This window comes from Cheilinus undulatus, linkage group 8 (genome assembly GCF_018320785.1).
Source record: "Cheilinus undulatus linkage group 8, ASM1832078v1, whole genome shotgun sequence".
NCBI lineage: Eukaryota > Metazoa > Chordata > Actinopteri > Labriformes > Labridae > Cheilinus > Cheilinus undulatus.
Genome location: NC_054872.1, coordinates 23259623 through 23283439, shown reverse-complemented (window position 1 = coordinate 23283439; position 23817 = coordinate 23259623). Strand labels below are relative to the sequence as shown.

The following is a 23817-nucleotide window of genomic DNA, read 5'->3' as shown; positions in this document are numbered from 1 at the left end:
TTATCAGCATCATTTAAGGAGAACGAGGCAGTAGCTCCAGGCGGGATTTAGTTGGACTTGAAGCTGTTTGCAATGGCTGCCTCCAGTGCAGTGATATGTAGCTCGGATTTTAGTTGGACTTGAAGCTGTTTGCAATGGCTGCCTCCAGTGCAGTGATATGTAGCTCGGATATAGCTCTAGTATAGCGTCAATTTTACCAGAAGCAGATGCATACAACTTTACTGTGTCTTGTCACCCTGATTGGCCCATCATGAATGTCACAGACATTCTGAACATTCCTCCAATCACCTTCCAAGATTTTTTTAAATTTTTTTTTCCCAAACCCTTCCTATGGAGCTTTCCCTGATGATTGTGAAACATATTATGTGAAACAGTTGATCTGGTGTGCCAGATTACTAAAACATATGCTTAACGGGGAAAACAAAGCAACACAGAGGAAGGTAGCTTGTCTGCTACTGGAAAGTGCATGGTGATGGTATGGCACAGAGGAGAGGGTCATGAGAGCTTTTGTAGTCTTGGAACCCCTTCAGGTCTCCTCCTATCAGATAGGGGAATGTGCCCTTTTCACAACTTGGTGTGTAGTGCTGCAAGGGCTACAGGGAGGATGAGTCCCTAGATTTTTTCTTTTTTTTTTTTTGTCTGCCATTTTCCTACAATTCTACTATGACTCAGGCTTCAAAACTGCCATGTGGTCTGAGTCTTTGTTTCCCACATGGCTGGTCCCAACACTGAAAGTCAAGTGGGTTGTTTGAGGAGTTCTCTGTTGCATAACTTTAATTTGTCATATTTGCTGTTCCTCATAGCTCATAGGGGTTATTTTAGTGCAGTCCAACAGAAAAGAGATTAAACATAAACAAATATTCATTTCCCATCAGAATTTGATCATTATATAAGTCTCTGCCACGTGTCAGCTGCACCCCATCCAGCTGACTGAGGAGATCCAGATGTGCTCTGTGGACAAACCCCAAAACATCCAACCTCTGGCCTAATGGTGCCTCAGTAGAAACACATCAGGCGCTTTGAAGAGAGAAACCCACAGTTCAATTAGCAAGCAGCTCTTAAACGCTGTGGTGAAACTATTTGCATTCTAATGGCTTCATGCTCCTCCAAAAGATCATAGATAGAGAATTAGTTCAATCAGTAAAGAGAGCAATTGATGTAACACGTGATAGTTAGGCACACACAGATCGACAGATAGCAAGGCTCTGCTATAATTAATCAGTAACCTACAAGCATATGGAGCCTAAGTCATGCTTGTCTAAATGCTGTTAAACCCCCTTGATCTTGATCCCCATCCATCTCCCTTCAGTCTCAAAAGCAACACAAACGGCTGCTAAACATCTGTAAAACATTTGTTCTCTCTGAGATAAGATTTCCTCATACAACTCAGAAACAAAACAGTCTGTCTGGCCAGAGCTCAGAGCTGAGAGGGGCATTGTGCTGCTGCATAAACATTGTGTCTTTACAGAGGATTGAAAGAGATTTTATGGCACCATGGTAGTTAGGGGGCTTCTCTTGATGTTCTGTCTTCTCCTGCTGGCACGCGGCACACTCCAGCAGACCTCCTCCAAGAGAAGGAACGGAAAGAAAGGTAGGGGCTGTCCGTAACATCTTTACTCGTACTTAGTTGTTATAAATTTGGCAGTCCTGGGAAACAGAATTCTGGGAGTATATTCTGCATTTCTTTCTTCAACAGATTCAAACAGCGCTGCGATTGAGGAGCTGAAGAGACAGATAAATGACATCATACAAGAGCTGAATTTGCTGAAAGAGCAGCAAGCTTTACAGACAGGTATTTGTTCTGCAGAGATTTCTTCATAAATAACTGATGATTCTGATTTATTTTGAAGGGATTTTTAAATTTATTTTGATTGGCTTAATTTTGACACAGCATTGGTTTTTGCCTCATCTTACATGCAATTTCTCTGAATTAAAACTTTATACTGGGAAATACTTTAACTAGTTAGATTTCTTTGGTTTAAGAATCGAAAAAGGCTGTACAAAGCTTTATTTCAAATTTATGTTTTGTGGGTTTAAAAAGGTCTCAGTTTATCAGATTCTGCATGCATTGTAAAGTCAAGCAAACTTCACTTTCCAAAGCTGAAAACCCAAGAGGAAAGATATTGTATACAAATAAAACTGTGTGGAAGACTGAGAACAGGGACAGACTTAGTTTAGCCAGTAGAGGACTAATGCTAACACATAAAATTAAAGCTAACTCAACATTATCTTAAAATGTAATCATGTACTAAATTAGCCTGCTGTATGGGATTAATGTTGTTCCACTCTATGTTTGTCCTCCTTGGGTCATATTCCTGTCTGAACCTGTACAGAGTCAAAGACGGTAATCCAGCTGCGACAGTAAACCTTAGCCATTGTTTCCCTCTTACAGCCTGCTTGTTAACTCAGATTACAAATTAAATGACCTTGAAAATGACTATGAAGTTATTATGTTATCTATGTAAGTTTTTTAACAAACATAATGAAAAGCTGTTACTAACATACAGGCTGCTGTGTTTAATAAGGAAACAACAACACTTAGCTCTCATTTAACCCATTAGCACATCAGCCACTACCATATAACAGCCAAATAACATCTCCTACAAAAACCCCACCAAGTTATTACAACAAATCGCTAACCAGCAGTCTGTTCTCATCAGAAACCACATTAAAATCCAGCATTTCTTACAAATTAGAGTCTTACCATCCATTTCCTTATAAGCTGATGAATTAAACTGCAGCTGCTGTTAGCTTAAAGCTATTAAATCCAACCAGCGTGGTTAATTTGGCCAAGGACATTTGGTCAAAGGAGAGCAAATCTACCAACTAAGTGAACAAGTGACTAACTTAGCCCATCAGCAATTATGCTCATCAAAGCCCGGTGTTTGAGCTGTGGAGAATGCCTTATCCAGTTTGGGTCCAATTGAGGCTCAAAACTGCTTGTCCAACTTTGAGAAAGTTGATTTAGCAAGACTATAGTCTGAAATAATATGAAACTGTCATTATAAATCTACTTTTGGGTGTCACTCAAGCTGGATAAAAGTATTCTTACTGTATGTCACCATACTGAGTGACTGTTAGACCAACATTCACACCTGAGTCTCTTTTTGCCCCTCAGTTTGTCTGCGAGGCACAAAGATCCTCGGTAAATGTTTCCTGGCTGACCCGGTGAAGAAGAGCTTCCACGCAGCCAGCGATGACTGCATCGCCAAAGGAGGCAGTCTGGTCACTCCTCTGACCGGAGATGAGAACGACCAGCTCTACAGCTACGTCCGGCAGAGCATCGGCCCCGAGGAGCAAGTTTGGCTGGGTATCAACGACATGGTGACTGAAGGCCAGTGGGTGGACCAGTCCGGCTCGGGTGTACGCTTCAAGAACTGGGAGACAGAGATCACCCTGCAGCCAGACGGAGGCCGCAGCCACAACTGCGCCCTCCTCTCCACCACTGCTAATGGGAAGTGGTTCGATGAGAGCTGCAGAGCTGAGAAGGCTTCAGTGTGTGAATTCAACATTGTCTGAGAGGATTTCAGTCCGAGCAGATACATACAGTTGCAAGAAAAAGCATGTGAAGCCTTTGGGTTTTCTTGGATTTCTGCATAAATTGGTCATAAAATATGTTCTGATCTTCATCTAATAGACAAACACAGTCTGCTTAAACTAATACCGCACAAAAAATGATATGTTTCCATGTTTTTATTGAACAAAACATGTAAACATTCACAGTGCAGGGTGGAAAAAGTATGTGAACCCCTAGGCTAAAGACTTCTCCAAGAGCTAACTGGAGCCAGGAGTCAGCCAACCTCTGAGTCCAGTCAATGTGATGAGATTGGATGTGTTGGTTAAAGCTGCCCTGCCCTATAAAAAACACACACCAGTTTTGAATTTACTCTTCTCAAGAAGCATTGCCTGATGTGAACCATGCCTGACACAAAAGAGCTCTCAGAAGACCTACAATCAAGAATTGTCGACTTGCATGATGCTGGAAAGTGTTACAAAAGTATCTCTAAAAGCCTTGATGTTCATGTGTCCACAGTAAGACAGACTGTCTACAAATGGAGAAAGTTCAGCACTGTTGCTACTCTCCCTAGGCGTGGTCGTCCTGTAAAGATGACTGCAAGAACACAACGCAGAATGCTCAATGAGGCGAAGAAGAATCCTAGAGTGTCAGCTAAAGACTTACAGAAATCTCTGGCACATGCTAACATTTGTGTTGACAAATCTACAATAAGTAAAACATTAAAAAAGAATGGAGTTCATGGGAGGACACCATGGAGGAAGCCACTGCTGTCCAAAAAACATTGCTGCACATTTGAAGTTTGCAAAAGAGCACCCGGTTGTTCCACAGCACTACTGGCAAAATATTCTGTGGACAGATGAAACCAAAACTGAGTTGTCTGGAGGGAACACACAACACTATGTGTGGAGAAAGAAAGGCACAGCACACCAACATCAAAACCTCATCCCACCTGTGAAATATGGTGGAGGGGCCATCATGGTTTGGGGCTGCTTAGCTGCCTCAGGGCCTGGACGGATTGCTGTCATTAATGAAAAAAATGAATTCCCAAGTTTATCAAGACATTTTGCAGGAAAACTTAAGACCATCTGTCCGCCAACTGAAGCTCAACAGAGGATGGGTGATGCAACAGGACAATGACCCAAAGCATAGAAGTAAATCAACAACAGAACGGCTTCAACAGGAGAAAACATGTTTTCTGTAGTGGCCCAGTCAGAGTCCTGACCTTAACCTGATTGAGATGCTGTGGCATGACCTCAAGAGAGCGATTCACATCAGGCATCCCAAGAATATTGCTGAACTGAAAGTTTTATAAAGAGGAATGGTCCAATATTCCTCCTGACCGTTGTGCAGGTCTGATCTGCAACTACAGGAAACGTTTGGTTGAGGTTATTGCTGCCAAAGGAGGGTCAACCAGTCAATAGCCTAGGGGTTTACATACTTTTTCCACCCTGCGCTTACATGATTTGTTCAATAAAAACATGAAAACATATCATTTTTTGTGCAGTATTAGTTCAAGCAGACTGTGTTTGTCTGTTGTTGTGACTTAGATGATGATCAGAACAATGACTAATGACCAATGACCAATTTATGCAGAAATCCAAGAAATCCCAAAGGGTTCACATATTTTTTCTTGCAACTGTACTCATGAACACTGCTTGCAAGAGAGAAATACAAGTATCAGGTACATTTATGCAGCTTGGTATAAACTATTGTTCTTCATCTTTCTTAAGCTCACATTTTCTTGGCTAAGCCATTGTCATTATATAAGCTAAACTCATCAGACATTATATTTTACATAATTTTAAAACTGCCCCCCCCCCCCCCAACCAATCCCTGTGCTTCAAGGTAAACACCACTGGATGGCTTTTCTCAGTATTTTTTGTTACCTAATGCAAGTTAAGATTTGTTTTTCTCTTAACTCCTTGATTACATTCTTCATTCAAATTACTTTCTTTAATTAAAGCTTTGAATGTAATGTGGTTCAGCTTATTTTACATTTTGAATGTTAATAAACATTTCTAACCATGTTATTGCGGTGCACTCCAGGGTACTGTTGGTTTTTATTAAAGGGCCAGTCAGATTACATGTTTACAGATGCAGACTGATCACAAACAAAGGACTAGGCTGCTTTATTTTACTTTTGGGGGGTTAGTAGATAGCCAAATATACATAAAATTATACTCAAAGGGTGTTTTGGTGACATATTCCCTTTAACATCTTTACATTAGCTTGTAGTGCTTTGGTTGTAGGGTTCATGTCCTCTAAAATACAAAACTTCAAAATCATGGTCTACAATCAGCTGGGTTAGGGTTAACCTTTATCCCCCGTATGCAGCAAGTAGGCCATGCCTCTTCTTTGGGTGAACACAAACTATACCTACTTGATAAAGCTGTTGTCTCTCTTGCACCTGAAGCCACACAGGTTGTTTCTGTGTCAGCAGGGGTGTTTGTTTACCATTTTTTAAGTGTACTTCAGCTTTACTGGGGCATAAAACACACGCACATTCTTCTCTACTTTATGTCCTTTGACCTGGCAGTCAGATGGTAGACTTTTGCCAACAAACAGGTCAGGTTCAAACAATTGATGGTAAAGTTTGATCATATTTCTCTCAAAAATTAATGTTATGAAAATGTAATAAAGTCCTCATAGAATTACTCAAGTAAAATTGAAATGACTGATTAAAAAAAAACTGAAAAAAAAAAAAATCAAATACAAAATAGTTCATGTAGTGAATCAGCTTCTTACCATTCCCTGTGTTTGGATGATCTTACTCAGGTGACTCTTGTGTGTACATTATAAAAACTACTTTTTGAAATGTAGCCTGTATCAGACTCCTCCATTCACTTAAAAGGATTTCTTTATGAAAGCAGCCCAGATCTGATTTGAAAAGATCTGATTTCAGTATGACTTGTGCTGTTAAGCATGTTGTGAAAAAAATGTAAGAAAGAAAGAAACAAGAAAAAAAAAAACTGAATCAGGTCACTTTGGCCTACAGCCTTACAGTAGCTGTCCTTTTTTAAACCAGACTATATGGTGTTACAGCTGTGTTACACTGCCATTTGCAGGCTGCTGCATGTCATTACATCACAAATGTCAAATGGGTGCTAAGACAGCCTGCAGCCACTAGGGGATGCACGAATAAAAGTGGCTGTGAGGGCCGGCATACAGTGCACAGGAAACATTCTTTATTTCTCAGTGGCTTTCTATGCAGTCTGTTTTGGGAATGTATGATTACTCACACAGCAATAACAAAATATACAAGTAAAGTGTAATATGTGTGCAATCTCACACTTGTGACCCATTGCATGATGTCTTGTATAGTTCTGTTTTTAAATGTCCATGCATTGGGGACAAATACTGTTAGTAGTAGGATATTGGAAAATTATGGGATCCAGTTTTTAAAAGCCCAGCCAATACTACGGACTAAAACAAGAGTATCATACAACTTGTGAGTATAATGTTTACGACGGTATGATACTGAAAATTTAAGGAACAAATAGGAAAAATGCAAACCAAAGAAAAAGTGATAGTTTAGCTTTGTGTCTTTCCACCTGGAGCTTGAGAGTGTTAGATATTTTCACACATTTTGGGCAACAAACACACATTATCTCTGATAGAAATAAGCAGTTTTGAGGAAACATTAAATGTTGCTTGTATTATTACGTGACTATAAAGTAAATAAAAGTTGAATAATGAGAGCAAAAAAATAGCTCCTGTTTATGTTTGTAGCAGAATTTTCTCAATAAAATAATCTAACTAGCTAGACGACTGGAGTCGACTTCTGTGAATAGTGCATTGCAGTTCACTTCCAGGTGTTTACATGAAGACTAATGATTCAGCACAGGTGTGTTCAGTCAAAGGGCAAAGTACCAGCCGTGACTCTGGATGTCATGTAATGCTCCAGTAGGTGGTTTTATAAATCAAGTCAGCAGCTGTCAACGCACTTTAAGCTCTGAATGTCTGAGGCTGCAGTGTTTACTCTGATTACATCACTGTTATCCTGCAGAGCTGAATATCTACTGTACTTTTCATGGCGTATAAACGCTCACTGGAAGCCAAAGTACAGTGTTTGTAATGATCATGAAGATGTGCTGGGGAAGAACAGGTGCTCTATTAAAAACTCTGTCAGTTCATTCTTCTTAAGCTACTATGAGAAGTTTTTACAAGTCACAGAACAGACTGAAAATAATAGAAATGCATCTTTATGAGCTGCAAAAGCAAAACAAAACCATCATAAACCAAGATGACTGCTCACTGTACAAACAGATTTTGACAAAACTGAAACTAACTCAGAGTTCATGTCTCCTTTTAAAAATTTCTTAAAATTACTAAAAACACAGTGAGTCAAAAATACAAACCATTCTTTGTAAGAAGTAGCATCACAGCCTGGAACTTGGTGCACAAAAGGACTTTGCTTTCCTCTAATTACAGTCTAGGAAGAGGTTTGTTTGGTACTTGGAACAATTCATAAAACATGGCTATGCCTCATATTTCTCACTCACTGTGATGCACAAGTGAAAACAGAAACATCTTTCTATGATCAGAGAAAAATTCACATTGCAAGCAGCAGATTGGTTCCAAGGTCCATACTGGGGTAAAAAATATCTGCTGTTTACACATGGACCTAAAATGTCAGGAAAGACTTCCAAGAGTCTTAAATGTATAAACACGAGTGTCCAAATGATTCTGTAAGGCAAATTTACAGTGTGATGATGCCGTAGAAAACTACAGAGCAGGTTAGAATGCTGGGATAAATTATAGAGAAACAGACCCATGCACATAGAGTAACGTTGCAATGTCTTAAAACACAGTCTATCAGCTTTCCATTATGTTTTAAATGTGCAGTGTCTTACAAAAGCAGCAGTCCTCTGTGTTCTGCTGTTAAGTAACAGAATAGCCCACCTCAACATGTAAACTGGACACATGTTTGCTTTGGTATGAGCTGTTGTAATAAGAATAAAATATCTCAAATTAAAAAGAATCATATCCTATTACTATGTTACTGCAAATGGATGATTTTGTTCTGCTCTGAAAACCAAATGTGTCTTCATCTGAGCTAAAACAAGGTAACAGCTGCAGGCAGGTTTGAACAGGGTCATTTTGTTTGCCCAGCTTTTGTGCAAAACAACGCTCAAGAGAAAAAACAAAGGCTTCTGGCAGAGCTGAACATCAGGTAATCACACAGAAGCCAGGGAATGAAAATCTCAAAGTTCACAGAGGTCAAATGGAAAGCAGAAAGCTGAATCCAATCTTCTCCTCAGTTCCCTCCCTCTGGCTCCAGACGTGGCCCCAGACTGGGGGAACGCTCCTCTTTGCTTTGCTCCTCAGTCTCGTAAATCTCATTGTCCACCATGGGGTTGCCTTGGCTTGGAGGCCTGACAGGAAGGGGAGGAGCCTGTTGAGATGGGAACTGAAATGGTCGGTAAGTCCCAACTTGTGCGTCGTCCACACTTTTGTCTTTAGAGACCAGCGGCTTTTGAGAGTCCGTGTGCCCTGCGAATGGCCGGTATGTTTCAAACTCTCCATAGACACCGATCTCTTTCCCCTTCCTCAGCAGGTGTGTGTAGACCAGCGTGTCTTCGATGGAGGCGTACACGTGTGACTCGTTGTCTTCGCGAGATTTTGGGAAGCCATTGTTTCCTGGCAAGAAGCTGGTACCGTTTGGGTTATAGATGGACACCTGATGATTTAGCTCCTTCTTCTTCTTCCTGTTTGGCAGCAGAACGAGGCAGTAGAGTTTTTATTTACAGCTATGAATTGAATTCTTTTAACAGGACAAAAATGTCTACTTAAGAAGAAAAATTCTCAGGATTTACTGTTAAACTTAAAGCAGATGCACCCACCTAATCACCACACAGACCATGACGAGTACGATGACAAAAATGACCAACAGAGCAGCTACCACACTCAGGATGATGGTCAGAATAAGGTCTAAATCAGAGAGAACAGCATTTCATTAATTCATTTGTCATGAACTAATACATAGAGCAATCATTGTAAAGTGCCATTGTCTATTATGTTCTTTAACAAAGCCTGATAATAAACAACGATAACATTCACAAATGGCCCTAGGAATAGCTGCAATATTGAGAGAACTTGATTTTTTGCCATGATATAACTGTTCAGTACACCTTTAAAAGGTGTTTTTTAGATTTAGAAGTCATGTGTGACGGTTTGAGATACATGCTGAAATGAACGTGCTAACAAGTGTGGTGCTAAAATGCTACTGTTTGGCATGACATTGACCATAGTCTTCCATTTATTCAGATTTTAGCATGCTAGCATCTGTTAACTAGCCCTAAATACAAAGTAGAACTGAGAACAGCTCTTAACATCCCATTTACTTAGCACTTCTAGCTTTAGCTAAACCCTTCCAATATTTGTTTCACTAGGGAATAAAAGGAAAAAATTTCAAGACATTGCAAGGTTCGAAACACAAACATTCTGATTGGCAAACTGCGACATTTCCACCTGGCTACTTCATCAACACACTCAATGATAGCTTCGTAATGTGATTTAAATGTCAACAATGGTCAGTGCCAGTTAGCGTATCCGTGCAAAACTGACAATCTTTCCCTTCCCCTGTTATTTATATAAATATAAATGTTACAGACCACTCCATCAATCTTATTGCTAACATCACCCAGCTCATACAGCATCATAATGGGGATTTCTGTTAGATGCAACACAATGAACCCCTGTAGAAACGGCAATTCAACCACTGCTGTGATACGATTTTGGAGATAAGGAAGTCATTATTTTCTTCACTCTTTCAATGAAAATATGAATAATAACAATAGCAGTATAAAACAATAACATTTCTCCTTCCACACTGACGTTATATAGAGCTGTTACTAAGTCTTAACTGCTGCCTCCTGTGTGATGCTGATGTGATGAGAAAGGCAGCCCTGCCTGTGAGCCTGCACTGAGGGCTACAGACCCGGCCTTTACGCTTACAGATCTAAGTACACGCTTATGGATCTGCGTACAAATTGTGCGCGGTACAAGTGTTGCAAAAGTCACGTGTGTATGACAGCCAATTGAGAGGCAGCTTCTGAACCAAAATGAACTAAGTCCACAATTACAAATTGGTCTACATATTTGCAGATTAGTGCACGCATCTGTGGATCTTTGTACAAATTTGCAAAACTTTGCACACATTTGCAGATCTTTACACACATTTGCAGTTCTGTGCACGCGTTTGTGGATTTGTGCACGCATTTGCAGATCTGTACATGCATTTGTGGATTTGTGCATGCATTTGTGGATTTGTGCACAGATCTTTGTACGCATTTAAAGATACTTTTGCAATAATAATAGCTCCAATACTTGACAACTTCGAGGCAAAAATGCACATGTGCCATGTAAACTGCCATTAAATCACCATGCATCAGTATTTTTTTCTACCTTTTCTTTCATAAATCTTTTTAACAACTTCAGACCTGCTCAAAACTACAAAAAATGCAATAATTCTCAGAATTTTAACTCTTTTAATGCCAGTTTGATTGTTTGAAATATTTGATTTTTTACTGCAAAAAATGCAAGAAGTGACTTATTTTTCATATAATAAATAGTAGAAAGATGGGGCTTTGGGGGTTGCCAACAGTCTTGGATGGGTCAAAGATTAGTAACAAAATTGATTTGATTGCATTGTTATTTTTTACATAATGTCAGAAATACCCTCTTGACATCTTCGTGGCAAAAATGCCCCCATTGACTTCAATTAAAACTAAGTTTTTTTAATTTTACTGTCATTGCAGTTTACAATCAAGCACTCTTTAATGCACGAAATTGGAGAGTTTTTGTGTAAGTTTAAAAGGGTTTAAATTCTGAGAATTATTAAATGTTTGGTAGTTTTGAGCAAGTCTGAAGTTGTTAAAGAGATTTATGGTAAAAAGTAGAAAAAAATATTGATGTATGGTGATATAATGGCAGTTTTTTTAACATGTACATTTTCACCTCAAAGGTGTCAAGAGGGTGCCTAATGTTAAAGCTGGCACAACATAAAAAATACAAGCGCAATGAAATCATTTATTTTGCTAATCTTTGACCCATCCAAGACTCAAATTCATGCCACAAGCTGTAAAATTGACAAAATGATCACAAATTTAAAAAAAAAAAAAAAAAACAAACTTGAGAAAAATGTCCAAAAATGCCCGAGGAGGGCACAAGGGTTAAGTTCATGTAAAGAACAACGGGGAAAACCAGTGGGGTTCTCAGCAGCCCCAACAGTCTGACAGACTAACTTTGGGGGGAAAGAAATACAAAACCAAGTTCACAATACACAAACACTAACTTCAAGAAGATAGGCCCTGCATCAGAGCAGACATTTCACAGGACTGTGGCCATACTGGGGATTAATGGCTGGATTACACCATGTCAGAATGGCATAATCTCGTCCTGTCTTGGATGGCAGACTTTCAACACTACAAACAAGCCTTTTTTTAATGCAGTGCCGCCTGAAGGCCTTCAGATCACAAGCATCCAGTACTGACCTTCGGCTTTGTCCCTTATGCACAGAAATTTCTAGAGGTTTGCTGAATCTCCAGGTGGCTTTATGGACTGTAGATTTTGGGAAATTCAAAGTCTTGGCAATTTTACATTAAGGATCATTTTCTTAACCTGACATGCCAGATAGACTGTTTCATATATCCATGGGAAGATGACAGACATGGAGGTTGGCAAATCCATCTGCTTTACAAGGTTACATTTTTCTGAAATTGTTCCACAACTTCAAGGTGCAGATTTTCACAAATTGGTGAACCTTTGTCCATCTTTACTTCTGAGAGACTCTACCTTTTTAAAATGCTCCTTTTATACTCAGTCATTTTACTGACCTGTTGCCAATTAAAATTAATTAAAATTCAAAATAAGCTAACAATTTTTTTATAAAAAAGACAAGTGATAAGTCTTTAATGATCTATTATGAATGAAATATGGGTTTATGAGATTTGCAAATAATTGCATTCTGTTTTTATTCACAAGTTACACAGCGGCCCAGCCTTTTTGGAATGGAGGTCGTACATAAAACAGATTTTCCATTACACAAAAGCAAAGAGTTTAAGCCAGGTAGCAAATACAGTAAGTTAATATAGCACAGCACTTCTTATCAAATATATGGTGGATAGTATAGTTTTGTCTTTATCTTGTATTATCAGGCTGCTGCAAACCAATGCATGTTATGTAAAATTTAAATAATGTTAAAATTGCCTGATTATGGTACAGTCATTCAAAGGTAGGGACTACTTTAGATATTTAGTTCAACTACCTGCTGCCGCAGCACATACTGAGAAGCCATCATAATGAAGGGGCTGCTCCAAGATGGCAGAAAACATATTTGGCGACGTATTTTTAAAGTGATATCTTTAGGTATCAGTGTCAAATCCATGGCAATTTCCAAAAGCTAGAAAAATACCTAAGTGGCAGACTTTTTGACATCAGAAACAGAGACCCATCAAAGTACGATGCTAGCTTGGTAACTGGAGAAAAAAATCCTCTTACTTTGGCTCCCCTGCAGGGTGATCTTGGTGATGACACTGAAGTCTCCCTGTTCAGGCTGGCAATTGGACATGTTGAGGTAGAAGCTCTCAGACACTGTGATCTCTTCTTCAGCCTTCTCATCCTCTCTGCGGCTGTAGTCCTCCTCCTGGCGCCCGATTCTCTGCACTCGGATGTTGGTGTGGCGATTACTGCACTTGGGCTGGCTGAGGTTGGCAAACATTAGGTGAGCCTCCATCTTTGAGGGGACAGAGACGATCCAGGAGACGGTGGAGTAGGACTTCATACCTATTGGCCAGCCAGGAGAAGCCAGCAGGACAGGGGCGTCTTTCCTTGGAGACACTGTGAATATGTATCTTTCTGTGCACAAAAAAGAAAGGGAAGAATTTAAATATCATTGTAAACAAGTTTTTAATCTACATGATGTTCTTTTCAACAGAATCCACTTGATACCTGATATTTCCTCCTTCAACCTTGCCTCCAGCACATGCTTTAAAGACATCTTTGTGGCTTTTTCTTCCAACACTGACACAGTGACAATTACATTGGTATGGATTTGTATCTGCTTGATGGTTCCCTCAGGGCAAAAATGTCCTATTGTGGTGCCATCATCTTCTGTTGCTTTGATAATGAAGCTGTCATTGCATGGCTGTCCAGGTAGAGACTGTTTGAGAGGTCCAGTGGGAGAGGTCAGCTCCACTGTACCGTGCTTCGGAGGACGAAGAGTCCAGGTGACACTGCTAAGAGGAGCAGGGAGGCAGGAGGGCATTGAAGGGGTACAAGGGAGCCGGACCGGAGCCTTTGGGCAGTCTTTTAGGTTACTACACTCTGAAATTTAAAAAAAAAAAAAAAAATGTTTAAAACACAAATTAAAGACAGTCTCTTACTTCAGCTCCAATGAATTTCTTTTTCGCAAAGTGATAAACAGCTGAAGAAAATTTTGCAAATAGAATCATTCATTGACCAGGATGACTGTGGGACCCAAAGGCTGAATATTAAGAAAGATGGAGCAACAGTTTCAAGCTAAAATATTTTAATACTGTAATTTCAGCAATAAAACTAGGGCTGAAAGCGGCACTGATCGGGTCCTCGCACTGTCATGCACCTTGCGGTTTGGAATAGCTGCTAAATGCATTGTTTTAGAGACATCTTTCAAACACAAAATATCTGAAATTCTCTGTGACATGTCCGTTACAGCCAACATGAAACAATAATACGCAGTGTAGCCGACTAAAGCATGCCATAAAATACTGCTTTGTATTAATAAAGGTGGCCCATTGCAATATGCAATATTTCCAGTTACTGAGTCAATTTGCAGCCATGCCCTGTGTACGGCTGGGTTGTATTCTGCACAAACAAAGCAGCAGCAAATCTTCTAGCTGCAGATCAAATTTCAATAGGATCAGAAGACTCCCTGAAGTTAATTCTAGAAGAATCCCTGGAAAAAGTTACCTTTTCAAAATTTTCTTTTTCATTTTTTATTTATTTATTTATTTTAGAAAAATTAAAAGTCAAAATGCCAGACTTCCTGTTGATTTGGTGACATAAGTCAAGAGGCTTTTTGCAGGTCCTGAAATGCTGAATATGTGTACAAAAGTTCAAATATTTAGGTTGTATGTGGTGTGGGGGCTGATTTTTAAAACAAATTATGGGGGGCATCACTGAGCCATTAAGCAACGCCCACAAATAGACCCATGGGTTACTTTTACATTTTTCCCTCTGATGAAAAGTCACAGATGTTTGTACAGACATAAATCCACTTCTCTAGGCTGTCCTGACACAAATTTCATGTAAATATCTTCAAGGGACTTTAAACAGCGGCTTGTACTATTATCGAGTTATAACCATATGAATGTGTGCAGACACGGACCTTTCATAAATTCAGAAAGTTTGAGTCAGATTAGATGATGCATGGCTGATTTATACTCAATTTCCTGTTTCTCAAAAAATATGTAAATTTGCAGGCTTGCCATGGCCATGCCTTTCGACTAATGAGAAAGTCCTAAAGAACTTTTCATCATCCATGTCTCATCTACCTCTGTGCCAAAGTACAAGTTAATCAGATCAAATCCCTCAGGAGTTGATCCAGATATAACCCCTGGAACAGGGCAAAAATACCAAAATTTTTGCTAATTTATTAAAAATGGCAGATTTCCTGTTGGAGATAGAAACATGGTCCCACTGGGTTTTTTTTGTGGATCTGCCCAAGACACATCTGTCCACAAAATTTTATTAATTTATGACAAAGTCAAAGGAGGATGGCTTAACTTTTCAAACTTTTAGGGGGCCCTATTGATGCAATTTTGAATAGGCATGTTGGAAATCAGGTAAATATCAAATTTTTCACAAGACCGGATGCACCTGCAAAGTTTCATAACCTTTTGAATATGTTAAAGGCCTCAAAAGTCCATGCAAATTTTACGTTTTTAGCAAAAACAATAAAGTCCTCACACTCTCGGTGCTAGGGCCCTAAATAGTCTCCTCCATGTTAACAGATGAGACAAGGGCCAAACTGTATAGTTAAAAGATATGTCAAATAAATTTTGTGCAAACTCAGATTCTTTCACAGTAGGTAACGATCATTTTCCTGATTAATGTTCAAATGGTATTTTTACATTTGTTGTAGATGTGCTGATCTATAAGAACTTTGAAGGTAGTCCAATTTCAAATAGCGTCTTTTTCAAGCAGAAGGGAAAGAGGCATCAATTTTGCATCATTCTGTGTACTGTGCCTAGAAAAAGAATTCACCCCCTTAGATGCTTCACCTTTTTAATGATTTTACAAATCAGTCATGGATAATATAATTTGGACTGCATAAATATTCACCACCTTCAAGTCAGTATTTATTAGATGCACCTTTGGCTGCAATCACAGCACTGAGTGTGTGTGGGTAAATCTAAATCAGGCCTGCACAACTGGACACTTAAGTTTTACTCAAGTCTTCTCTGAAAATCTTCCTTAAGCTCTGTCAGGTTGCACAGGTATTGGGCATGAACGACTCCTTCCAAGTCCAGCCGCACATTTTCTATTGGACTGAGGTCTGGGCTTTGACTCAGTCACTCCAGAACATTCACCTTGTTGTCTTAAAACCTTTTCTGTGTAGCTTTTGCTCTATGATCTATGGTCATTGTCTTGCTGGAAATAAATCTTCTCCCAAGTCGTAGATCTCTTGCAGACTGAATAAGAATGTGTCATCTGTTGAACTCTAGTGGAGATGTAATGATCTTTCTTCAACAGTGGCTTTCTCTTCGCCACTCTCCCATAAAGCTTTGACTAGTGAAGATCCTGGGCAGCAGGTTTTGTATGCAGTGTCTCTCCCATCTTAGCTGCTGCAGCTTGTAACTCCTTCTGAGTAGTCATAGGTGTCTTGGTGGCCTCTCTCACTAGTCTCCTTCTTGTACGTTCACCCAGTTTGTGAGGATGACCTGATCTGGGCAGATTTCATATGCCATATTGTTTCTGTTATTTGATGATGGATTTAAAGAAAGAGCGTGGTGAATGTGCAGGTCACAACTTGTCCACGAGAGCGTTTTGGAGTTGTTGGATTGTGTATTTGATGAGTTTGATGAGGGAAAGCCGGAATACCGTCTGCTTGCATTGAGTTGGCACAGCAGGTCCGAACTCGGCAGCGGCGATCTAAAAATAGTTTGCACTGACAACTAAGACTATAGGAATTATGGCAATGGGCAAATTTGCCAAAATGTTGAAGTATCCCTTTAACTGAATTCCAGAGAATGTTAAATGCCTTGCAAATTCTTTTGTATCATTCCCTCACCTATACTTTTCAATAACCTTTTCTCTAAGTTGCTTGGATTGTTCTTAATGGTAGCCAGGAATACTGATTAGCCACTGACTGGATCCTCCAGACACAGGTGTCTTTATACTACAATACCCTGAAACTGTGATACTACTAGCACCAAGTGGCATGTTTTTGTATGATTGACTTAGCTTTGTAGAAAGTCACCCTTGACTTTAAAGAGTTTTTTTTAGTTATTTTAAGGCACAGCTTGAAAGGCAAGTCTGGACATTGCTTTGTTTTATGGGAAAAAACACAAACTTATCCCTATCATGTTTATGCTTATTGATGCACACATATCTTCATTAGGATATGAATGATATCATTTTTCCCAGGGAGGTTTTGCAACACCACTAAAATTACTTGCCTATGGTTCTGGTTGCATGGACCTTTACATCTTCAGGAAGGCAGTCCTGGAAAGTCAGCATGCTGTTTGATGTGACAGTGATCTTCTCCTTCAGCACAGATTTTAACTTCATCTTACAGTCAGAAGTTGGCCTCAGCTTCTCAATGTGAAGAGAAAGGCCCTCCAGTTTGCTCACATCCACTTGACAAGACACCGCTGAAAATAAGAATAAAATATTACACATTTTCTCTTAACGTTTCAAACATGCATACACAGATTCATATATTCAGGATTGAGTATTAAAACTGACATCCTCTTCACGTACAACAGTAATTTGAATTTTATTTGACTGCTAAAGCTGAATGTGATTTCTAGTCAGAAGAAAGGAGTGTTTCCTGGTAATGAGGCAGCTCTGTCATTTCTGATTCAGGGAGTTATGAGGCAACTTCAGAGCTCCCTGAACTAAAGACCTGAGGGTGCAGATAGAGACCCGCTCTCAACGTCACTATTAGTCATTTACAGGGAGGGCGTCTCAAAGTAGAAGGGAAATTTCTGACCCAACCCTGATTAAAAACTTAACTCTTGTTGGAGCATGACAGGAAAACAGAAAATAAAGACAGATCATTTATATTTAGTAATCTGTGCCTGCTGCAACATGAAGAGGAGACAGCCTTAACCCTTTCATTTTTTTCAGAACTACAAAACTCAGCTGAATTTAAACTATTTCATTTTTTGCTTCTTTATCCCAAAACCTGCAAAATAAGCAACATAGGTCAGCTAGCCAATAAGCTCCTGTTAAAGGGCTTATTTAGCAGAACAAGTGATGTTTCAAGGCTGCATGCTCTTCCTCACACTTGCATATATCCGAGAGTCACCATATTAAATACATAGATATGCATTTTGCAAATGTCTGTGCTCTTTAAAGGGTAGTTTTATTTGTAATGTATGTTCATATTGTGTTATTTGAATTTTTGTTTTCCCACTCTTGGTACCTCATTAGAAAAAGATAGACCTCAGCTGTGTTTGTTTATATTTCTATGTATGCAAGATGTCAATACTTCAAGAGCATGTTGCAAAAATGACTTGATGTCACTAAATCAACCCTTTAACGGGAGCTTCCTAGAGCGCAGACCTTTTTTGCTTCAAAAGCAAGATGATGAAGGTCTGCTAACTTTACTCCTCTGTACCTGCGAATTGCAAATGTAGCAGTGTAATATTAGTGTGCCAGTATGTGGATTCACCTTGTGATGAGGCAAGGCATATAGAAGTACAGTGTCACCTTCACTGTTCCCCCTGCTAGCTTTGACATCATACACTGCCACCTTCACCCCCACCCTACTATTACGTAAAGGTGGAATAAATACTAGATTATTGTACTCAAGTAAAAGTAAAGTTATTTTGGATAAAATATAATTAAGTATAAGTAAAAGTAGGAAGCTATAAATTTACTCAAGTAAAAGTAAAAGCCATTTAAAATGTACTCAAAGTGCTGATTTCTGGGTAGCTAATTTAGATACCAGAGGGCGTTATTATGTAAAATATGATCTTTTCCTTATGTGAAGTCGCTACAGGAGAACATGAATCTATAACCAGATTGTTTTTCATAAGGTGAGACTTAACCTAAAGTACTTAAAGAACCTAAAAATGTAGTGAAGTACAATACTTTCCTCAAAACATACTTGTGTAAAAGTAAAAGTACAATAGTGATTTTGAAAAGTACTCAAAAAAGTACATGTACACAAAAAAGCTACTCAATTACAGTAACTTGAATAACTATTACTATGCCTTTGTTAATGCCTTCAGTTGTGGATCCTGGGAAACAGCTTTGCCGCATTATTTCACCTCAGCGCAATTGAAGATGAGGAGTTACAAGGGTTGAACAGCTGTTGTTGTACTGTCATTGCATAAATGCCATTTCTCTGCTGCTGATAAGGTAGTGTGCAAGTTTTTAATCTAAAAAGCTGCCTGCTGGGCAGGGAGGTGGGAGGAAGTCACTAATCACATTTAGTCACATTACTATAACTGAGTAGCTTTTTTGGGGTACTACTTGTACTTTTTTGAGTGCATTCTGAAATCAGTACTTCTTCTAAAGCAACTTTTAAGCAGAGTAACTGTACTTTTAAACTTTTTCCTACTCTGTTGACTGCACAGTAGCCCATAGCAAGAGAATAATTTCACATCACATCCCAAAACAGCTGTTGTATACAGCAAAAATATACTCTGTACTACACCACTGATTATTGCATCTTTAAATCATTGATTAATAATTAAATGGCTCTTTAATAAAATCTCAGCTAGTTTCATAAAAAAAGTACAGTGCCACTTTGTTCCATAAATATTTCAGAAAAATAACATTTTTAGAGGGCCAAAAGATTAACTTGAGACAAAAAGTTAAAACTGTGTTGCACTCAAAGCCAAACAGCAGAATAAGTTCAAATATTTTACACACCTGGTACAGTTATACTTGACGATGTCACCTTGAGGTTAAGTCTCAGTCCAGGAGAATCATCTTGTCTTCTGTCCATCTCACAGTTTCTGAGAATCAGAGAGAAGTTTCCCTGATTCTGCTCAGGCTGTGGGACTGACAGACGCAGCACCAGAGCTCCTCTAACCCTGCTATGGTACTCCACCGCTGCCTCCTTCTTCAGACATCGTGGCTGCTGTAGATTCAAGAACTGAACGCTCGCCTTGTGTCTGTCTGGGATCTGAAAGTGCCACTCCATCACGTCATCATCAGGGAAACTGTCAGGGTAGTTTGGCGAAAGTAGCTCTACAGACGAGGCCCCTTTTGGTAAAATCACTGTTATTTTTGCCAGGGCTATAAGAGAAAAAAATAAAAACATCAAAAAATGTGAAAAAAAGGTCTGAAGCATGGCACATCTGGCAGAGAAGAAAAGTAACTCAAACACTGAAATTTAAAAAAAAAAACTTACATTTTATTTCCTCATCAACAGAGACTTCAAACTGGCCGTTCTGCAGCTTCTGTCCTGCAGGGACTCCTACAGAAAAACTGCCCTGGTTCAGTATCTGAGCACTGTGGACGGGACCCGTTCTGCAGTATTTCCCAACAGTCACGTTCCCTGTGGTCTGTGAGGCCTGCAGGGTGTAGCTGTGTCTGTCTAAACATCTCCCAGAGGAGTTAATCTGTCTAAAACCTGAGCTGCCGAAGTCTATTTTGAAAGCTTTAAAAGAGGAGGCTTTTAGGTTCCAGGTAAACTTGCGGTTAAACTCCAGCAGAGGGGAGGAGCCATAGTCAACCTGGACAATGTTGCTACTGCAGGACTTTGCATTACACTCTGAGGAAAAAAACATACAACAAATAAAACTACAGATATTGTAATAGCAAAGAAGGGTAAGATTTATTTATTAAGACATCATCCAGAGAAAGTGCAGTTTTCTTACCAATATTTTGCACAATTTCCACACTGAACACATCCTGAGGTCTGGGGCATTTAAACTCCAGTGAGACACGAACATTTTCTTTTAGTTCCAGAGACTTCCAACATCGTCCTGGCCCAATGCAGACTTGGCAGCCTTTGGCCTGGCTGCTGCTGATCTTAAAGGTGGTGCCTCGGTAAGGTGTGACAGTCAGCTTCTGGACCGCTGCGAAAACACGAAGCAAAAAAAAAAAGGTCTAAATTTTATTTTGACATCGGAACAATTCGATTCCACTGCCAAGTAGAATATAAAGTAGCCTGGCAACATCTTAAATACAAGATTTATTCACTGTTAAGAAAATCACAATGACTAACTGTGCTAAGAGATGAGGCGGACAGCTTGGCTTTATTCCTCCTATGACTAACCAGGCCTGAGCTGAGCAAACATGGAAATATTACCACACAACAGCACCTCATGTCAACCAGCTATTCTGTCACGTTTCCTGGCCTGTAATGCATCACTGTTCAGGCTTTGTTTGTCTTATATCTAGCCTATACGTTTCATGGATTACTATTTCCTTTCATGTGACTCATGACAACAAAATATGAGCTCTATATGAGATTTAGGTTGAACATACCGTAACAAACTAACCACAGCTAAAACTTCTCTCTTCGCTGTCAGAGTCTAAACTTCAACTCAGTTTTCTTCAACCTACCTTAAACTAGCCAACTTCAAACTGATAGATGATCTACAATTATTTAAGTAACTTAACTCATATCAACTCATCAGCCATGGCAGGAGAGTAAACAACAAAATAACTTAAAGTTATGAAAGAAGAAATTAGTGTCAAATATCAAACAAGCTGGATTCCAAAATAAATATTTTTTTTACAGACAGTAAAAAGTAACTCACCTGAGACACCGAAGAAGAAGAAGAAGAGTAAAATGTGGAGAATTGTTGTAATGGACATCCTGTCCGCCTGAGTTGTTCTTTATCTTTGCTCATTAAGGGACATCCGCAAATGTCTGCTTGTATTTCATTTCTTCTTCTCCCTCAAGGCTTCGACCTTCATGCGCCACATTTTCCTCTCATCACGGTACGTGAGATTTTGTGTTTCTTATGAGAAACAACTCCTCCACTTCCTGTATGTGTCAGCGACAAAAAGAAAAAAAAAAAGCCCCAGGTAATGTAAAGGCGTGGCTAGGTCGGCCATTTTGGCAGGTAGGCTCTAACAACAGTCATTTAAGAATAAAAATAAGGAAGATACTCTTTTAAAAAATCAGGTTTGTTTGGACAGTTTGGTCCTGTAAAATATTTGAAAAATGTCTTTCACCGTCTGTCACTGACTACTTCTTTTATAACAAAAACGCATTTCACCTCAGAAAATTAAAAGGAAAGCGGGGCTTTATGATTACTGAAGCTTAATAACAGACTATGAAGCGCAATGCTAATATATGAGATAAAATATGACATAATTAAGCTTTTATAGCACCACTAGGTAAACATTAGCGTGCAGCTAACAGTCCCAGTAGCTTAAAGAAACATTTTATTGTTTTTTAATTGTTTTTTCACTTTATTGTTTTCTTCAATTACATAGTTGCCACACAGTTATGCTAGCTGCTGGGTTTATAAGGTAGGCTACAGCTAGCAAAAACTGCCACAGTGTAATAAACAGTCTTTTAACTAATAAATTCTTTGGATGGCTGCATCTGGATGTTAGCTTCATTTAAAAATACACAAGTGTTGATTTAATTGTTTATCCTAAATAAGCCTTGTTCAGTTTGTGGTTATGTTTTATTGAAATGTATTGTAAAGAGGCAATAACCTATGTAAACTGCTATTGTATTAATTTACCATAAAGACAGGATTTTTAAAATGTAATTTAAAAATAATTATAAACTACATAAAGCTTAAGTACTTAGCAGTTCTTGAATATTTTTTATCAAATGTGGGAAAACAGAACTGTTTTGAATTACCAGAGCTATCATGATACCAACTTTTGAGCTACTGTTTTCAGGTAAAATAGGCCAACAGTGATTTCATATGAAATCTTTGTCATTTTAACAACATACTGAAACCATATATTTTCTTTGATGTTCAACAGAAACAACACTATGAAAACATTTCATGCATGAAGAAATATTAATTTGAAAAATAGATCTGAGCTGATCATGTTGGACGCTGATGTTTTTTGTTTCTGTTTTATGTGCTGATTGTGCATGTGAGAATAATTGGTCAAAAATGTCCTTAAAATTTTAACATTTGACAAAATGACAACACGAACAGCTAGGGACAACAACTTTGTTGCTATTGCACCTTTACAAATGGATATTTGAAATGCTCCAAGTCTTTGCTAATAATTAAACATATGGTACCTGCCCTTTCTTTATCACTCGACCTCGTGATCCTCACTGATATCACCTCCTCAAACTATAAATTCCATATATCCCATGTAAGGGTGTATATTTATGTGGCCCTTTTTACCTGATTTGGTAGGCTAAAATGGGCAAGCGCCTATTATTTAAAAAAAAAAAAAGTTTATGTTCATTTTTAAGCTTTTTTTATTTTAAAGAAGCTGCTGAGCATAATCTGTCTACTCCCCTTATTAGTTACAGGTCAGTGTTGCTTTGTCTGTCACTTTTTGCATTGTTTGCTCTTTCACTTCACATGAATTTGACACAAACACTGCAAAATGGTGAGCGCTCGTCAAGAAGTCCCTAAACCCAGATTTGCCTCCACAAGTCAACAGTGCTGACAGATGGGCAGCAAGAAGGGGCTGGGTTTCCCAGGGTTGTCGAGTGGGAAGTCCCATGACTCCTCCAAAGGTCACTCCAACACTTTGTCCCACCCAACTAAGCAGCCTCTGGCCAACTGTCAAAAGGGGTTAAAGCAACATTTCAACATCAGTCACTGTGATTGGCAGTTAAAGTTCAGGGAGCCAGGCAGCTCCAACCCTATCTAACCCATTTTACCTGTTGGCCCATTTTAGCTGAATTCATCCTACAGATTTAAAAAGATAAATAAATAATAAGGCTTGATTTCACAACGAAGAACTCCCTCTGACTGCTATTTCACCAAAATGTAAACTTTCAGGATGTTGAGTCAGTCTGACTGTGTCATCATCAGTCAACCAGACAGGCTGCTTTGTTCTTAGATCAAGATGATAAGAGAATCTCTGGAAAAGCACACCGACAAAGAGGTCAAATTACACATATTCACAGCGGTTTCCTCTTTATAAATGGATAAATATCAAGGCTGCAATTTAAGGAAGCAACCAAGTAA

At 39.0% G+C, this 23817-nt stretch overlaps 2 protein-coding genes across 2 annotated transcripts; one reads left to right on the top strand and one right to left on the bottom strand.

Annotated features, from left to right (window-relative positions):
• Positions 1-1412: 1412 nt before the first annotated feature.
• clec3ba (C-type lectin domain family 3, member Ba) lies at positions 1413-3661 on the top strand. The gene is made up of 3 exons (XM_041794160.1): positions 1413-1591; positions 1697-1792; positions 3119-3661. The coding sequence occupies exons 1-3, from the start codon at positions 1495-1497 to the stop codon at positions 3517-3519; spliced, it is 594 nt and encodes a 197-aa protein (XP_041650094.1). The 5' UTR covers positions 1413-1494; the 3' UTR covers positions 3520-3661.
• A 4072-nt stretch (positions 3662-7733) lies between these two features.
• Positions 7734-21663, bottom strand: cdcp1a (CUB domain containing protein 1a). Its single transcript, XM_041792684.1, has 9 exons — positions 21448-21663; positions 20560-20760; positions 20091-20453; positions 19607-19975; positions 17179-17373; positions 13469-13843; positions 13019-13375; positions 9361-9448; positions 7734-9225 (listed from the first exon to the last, which is right to left on the bottom strand). Exons 1-9 carry the CDS (start codon positions 21503-21505, stop codon positions 8775-8777), a joined length of 2457 nt encoding a protein of 818 aa, XP_041648618.1. The 5' UTR covers positions 21506-21663; the 3' UTR covers positions 7734-8774.
• Positions 21664-23817: the final 2154 nt, after the last annotated feature.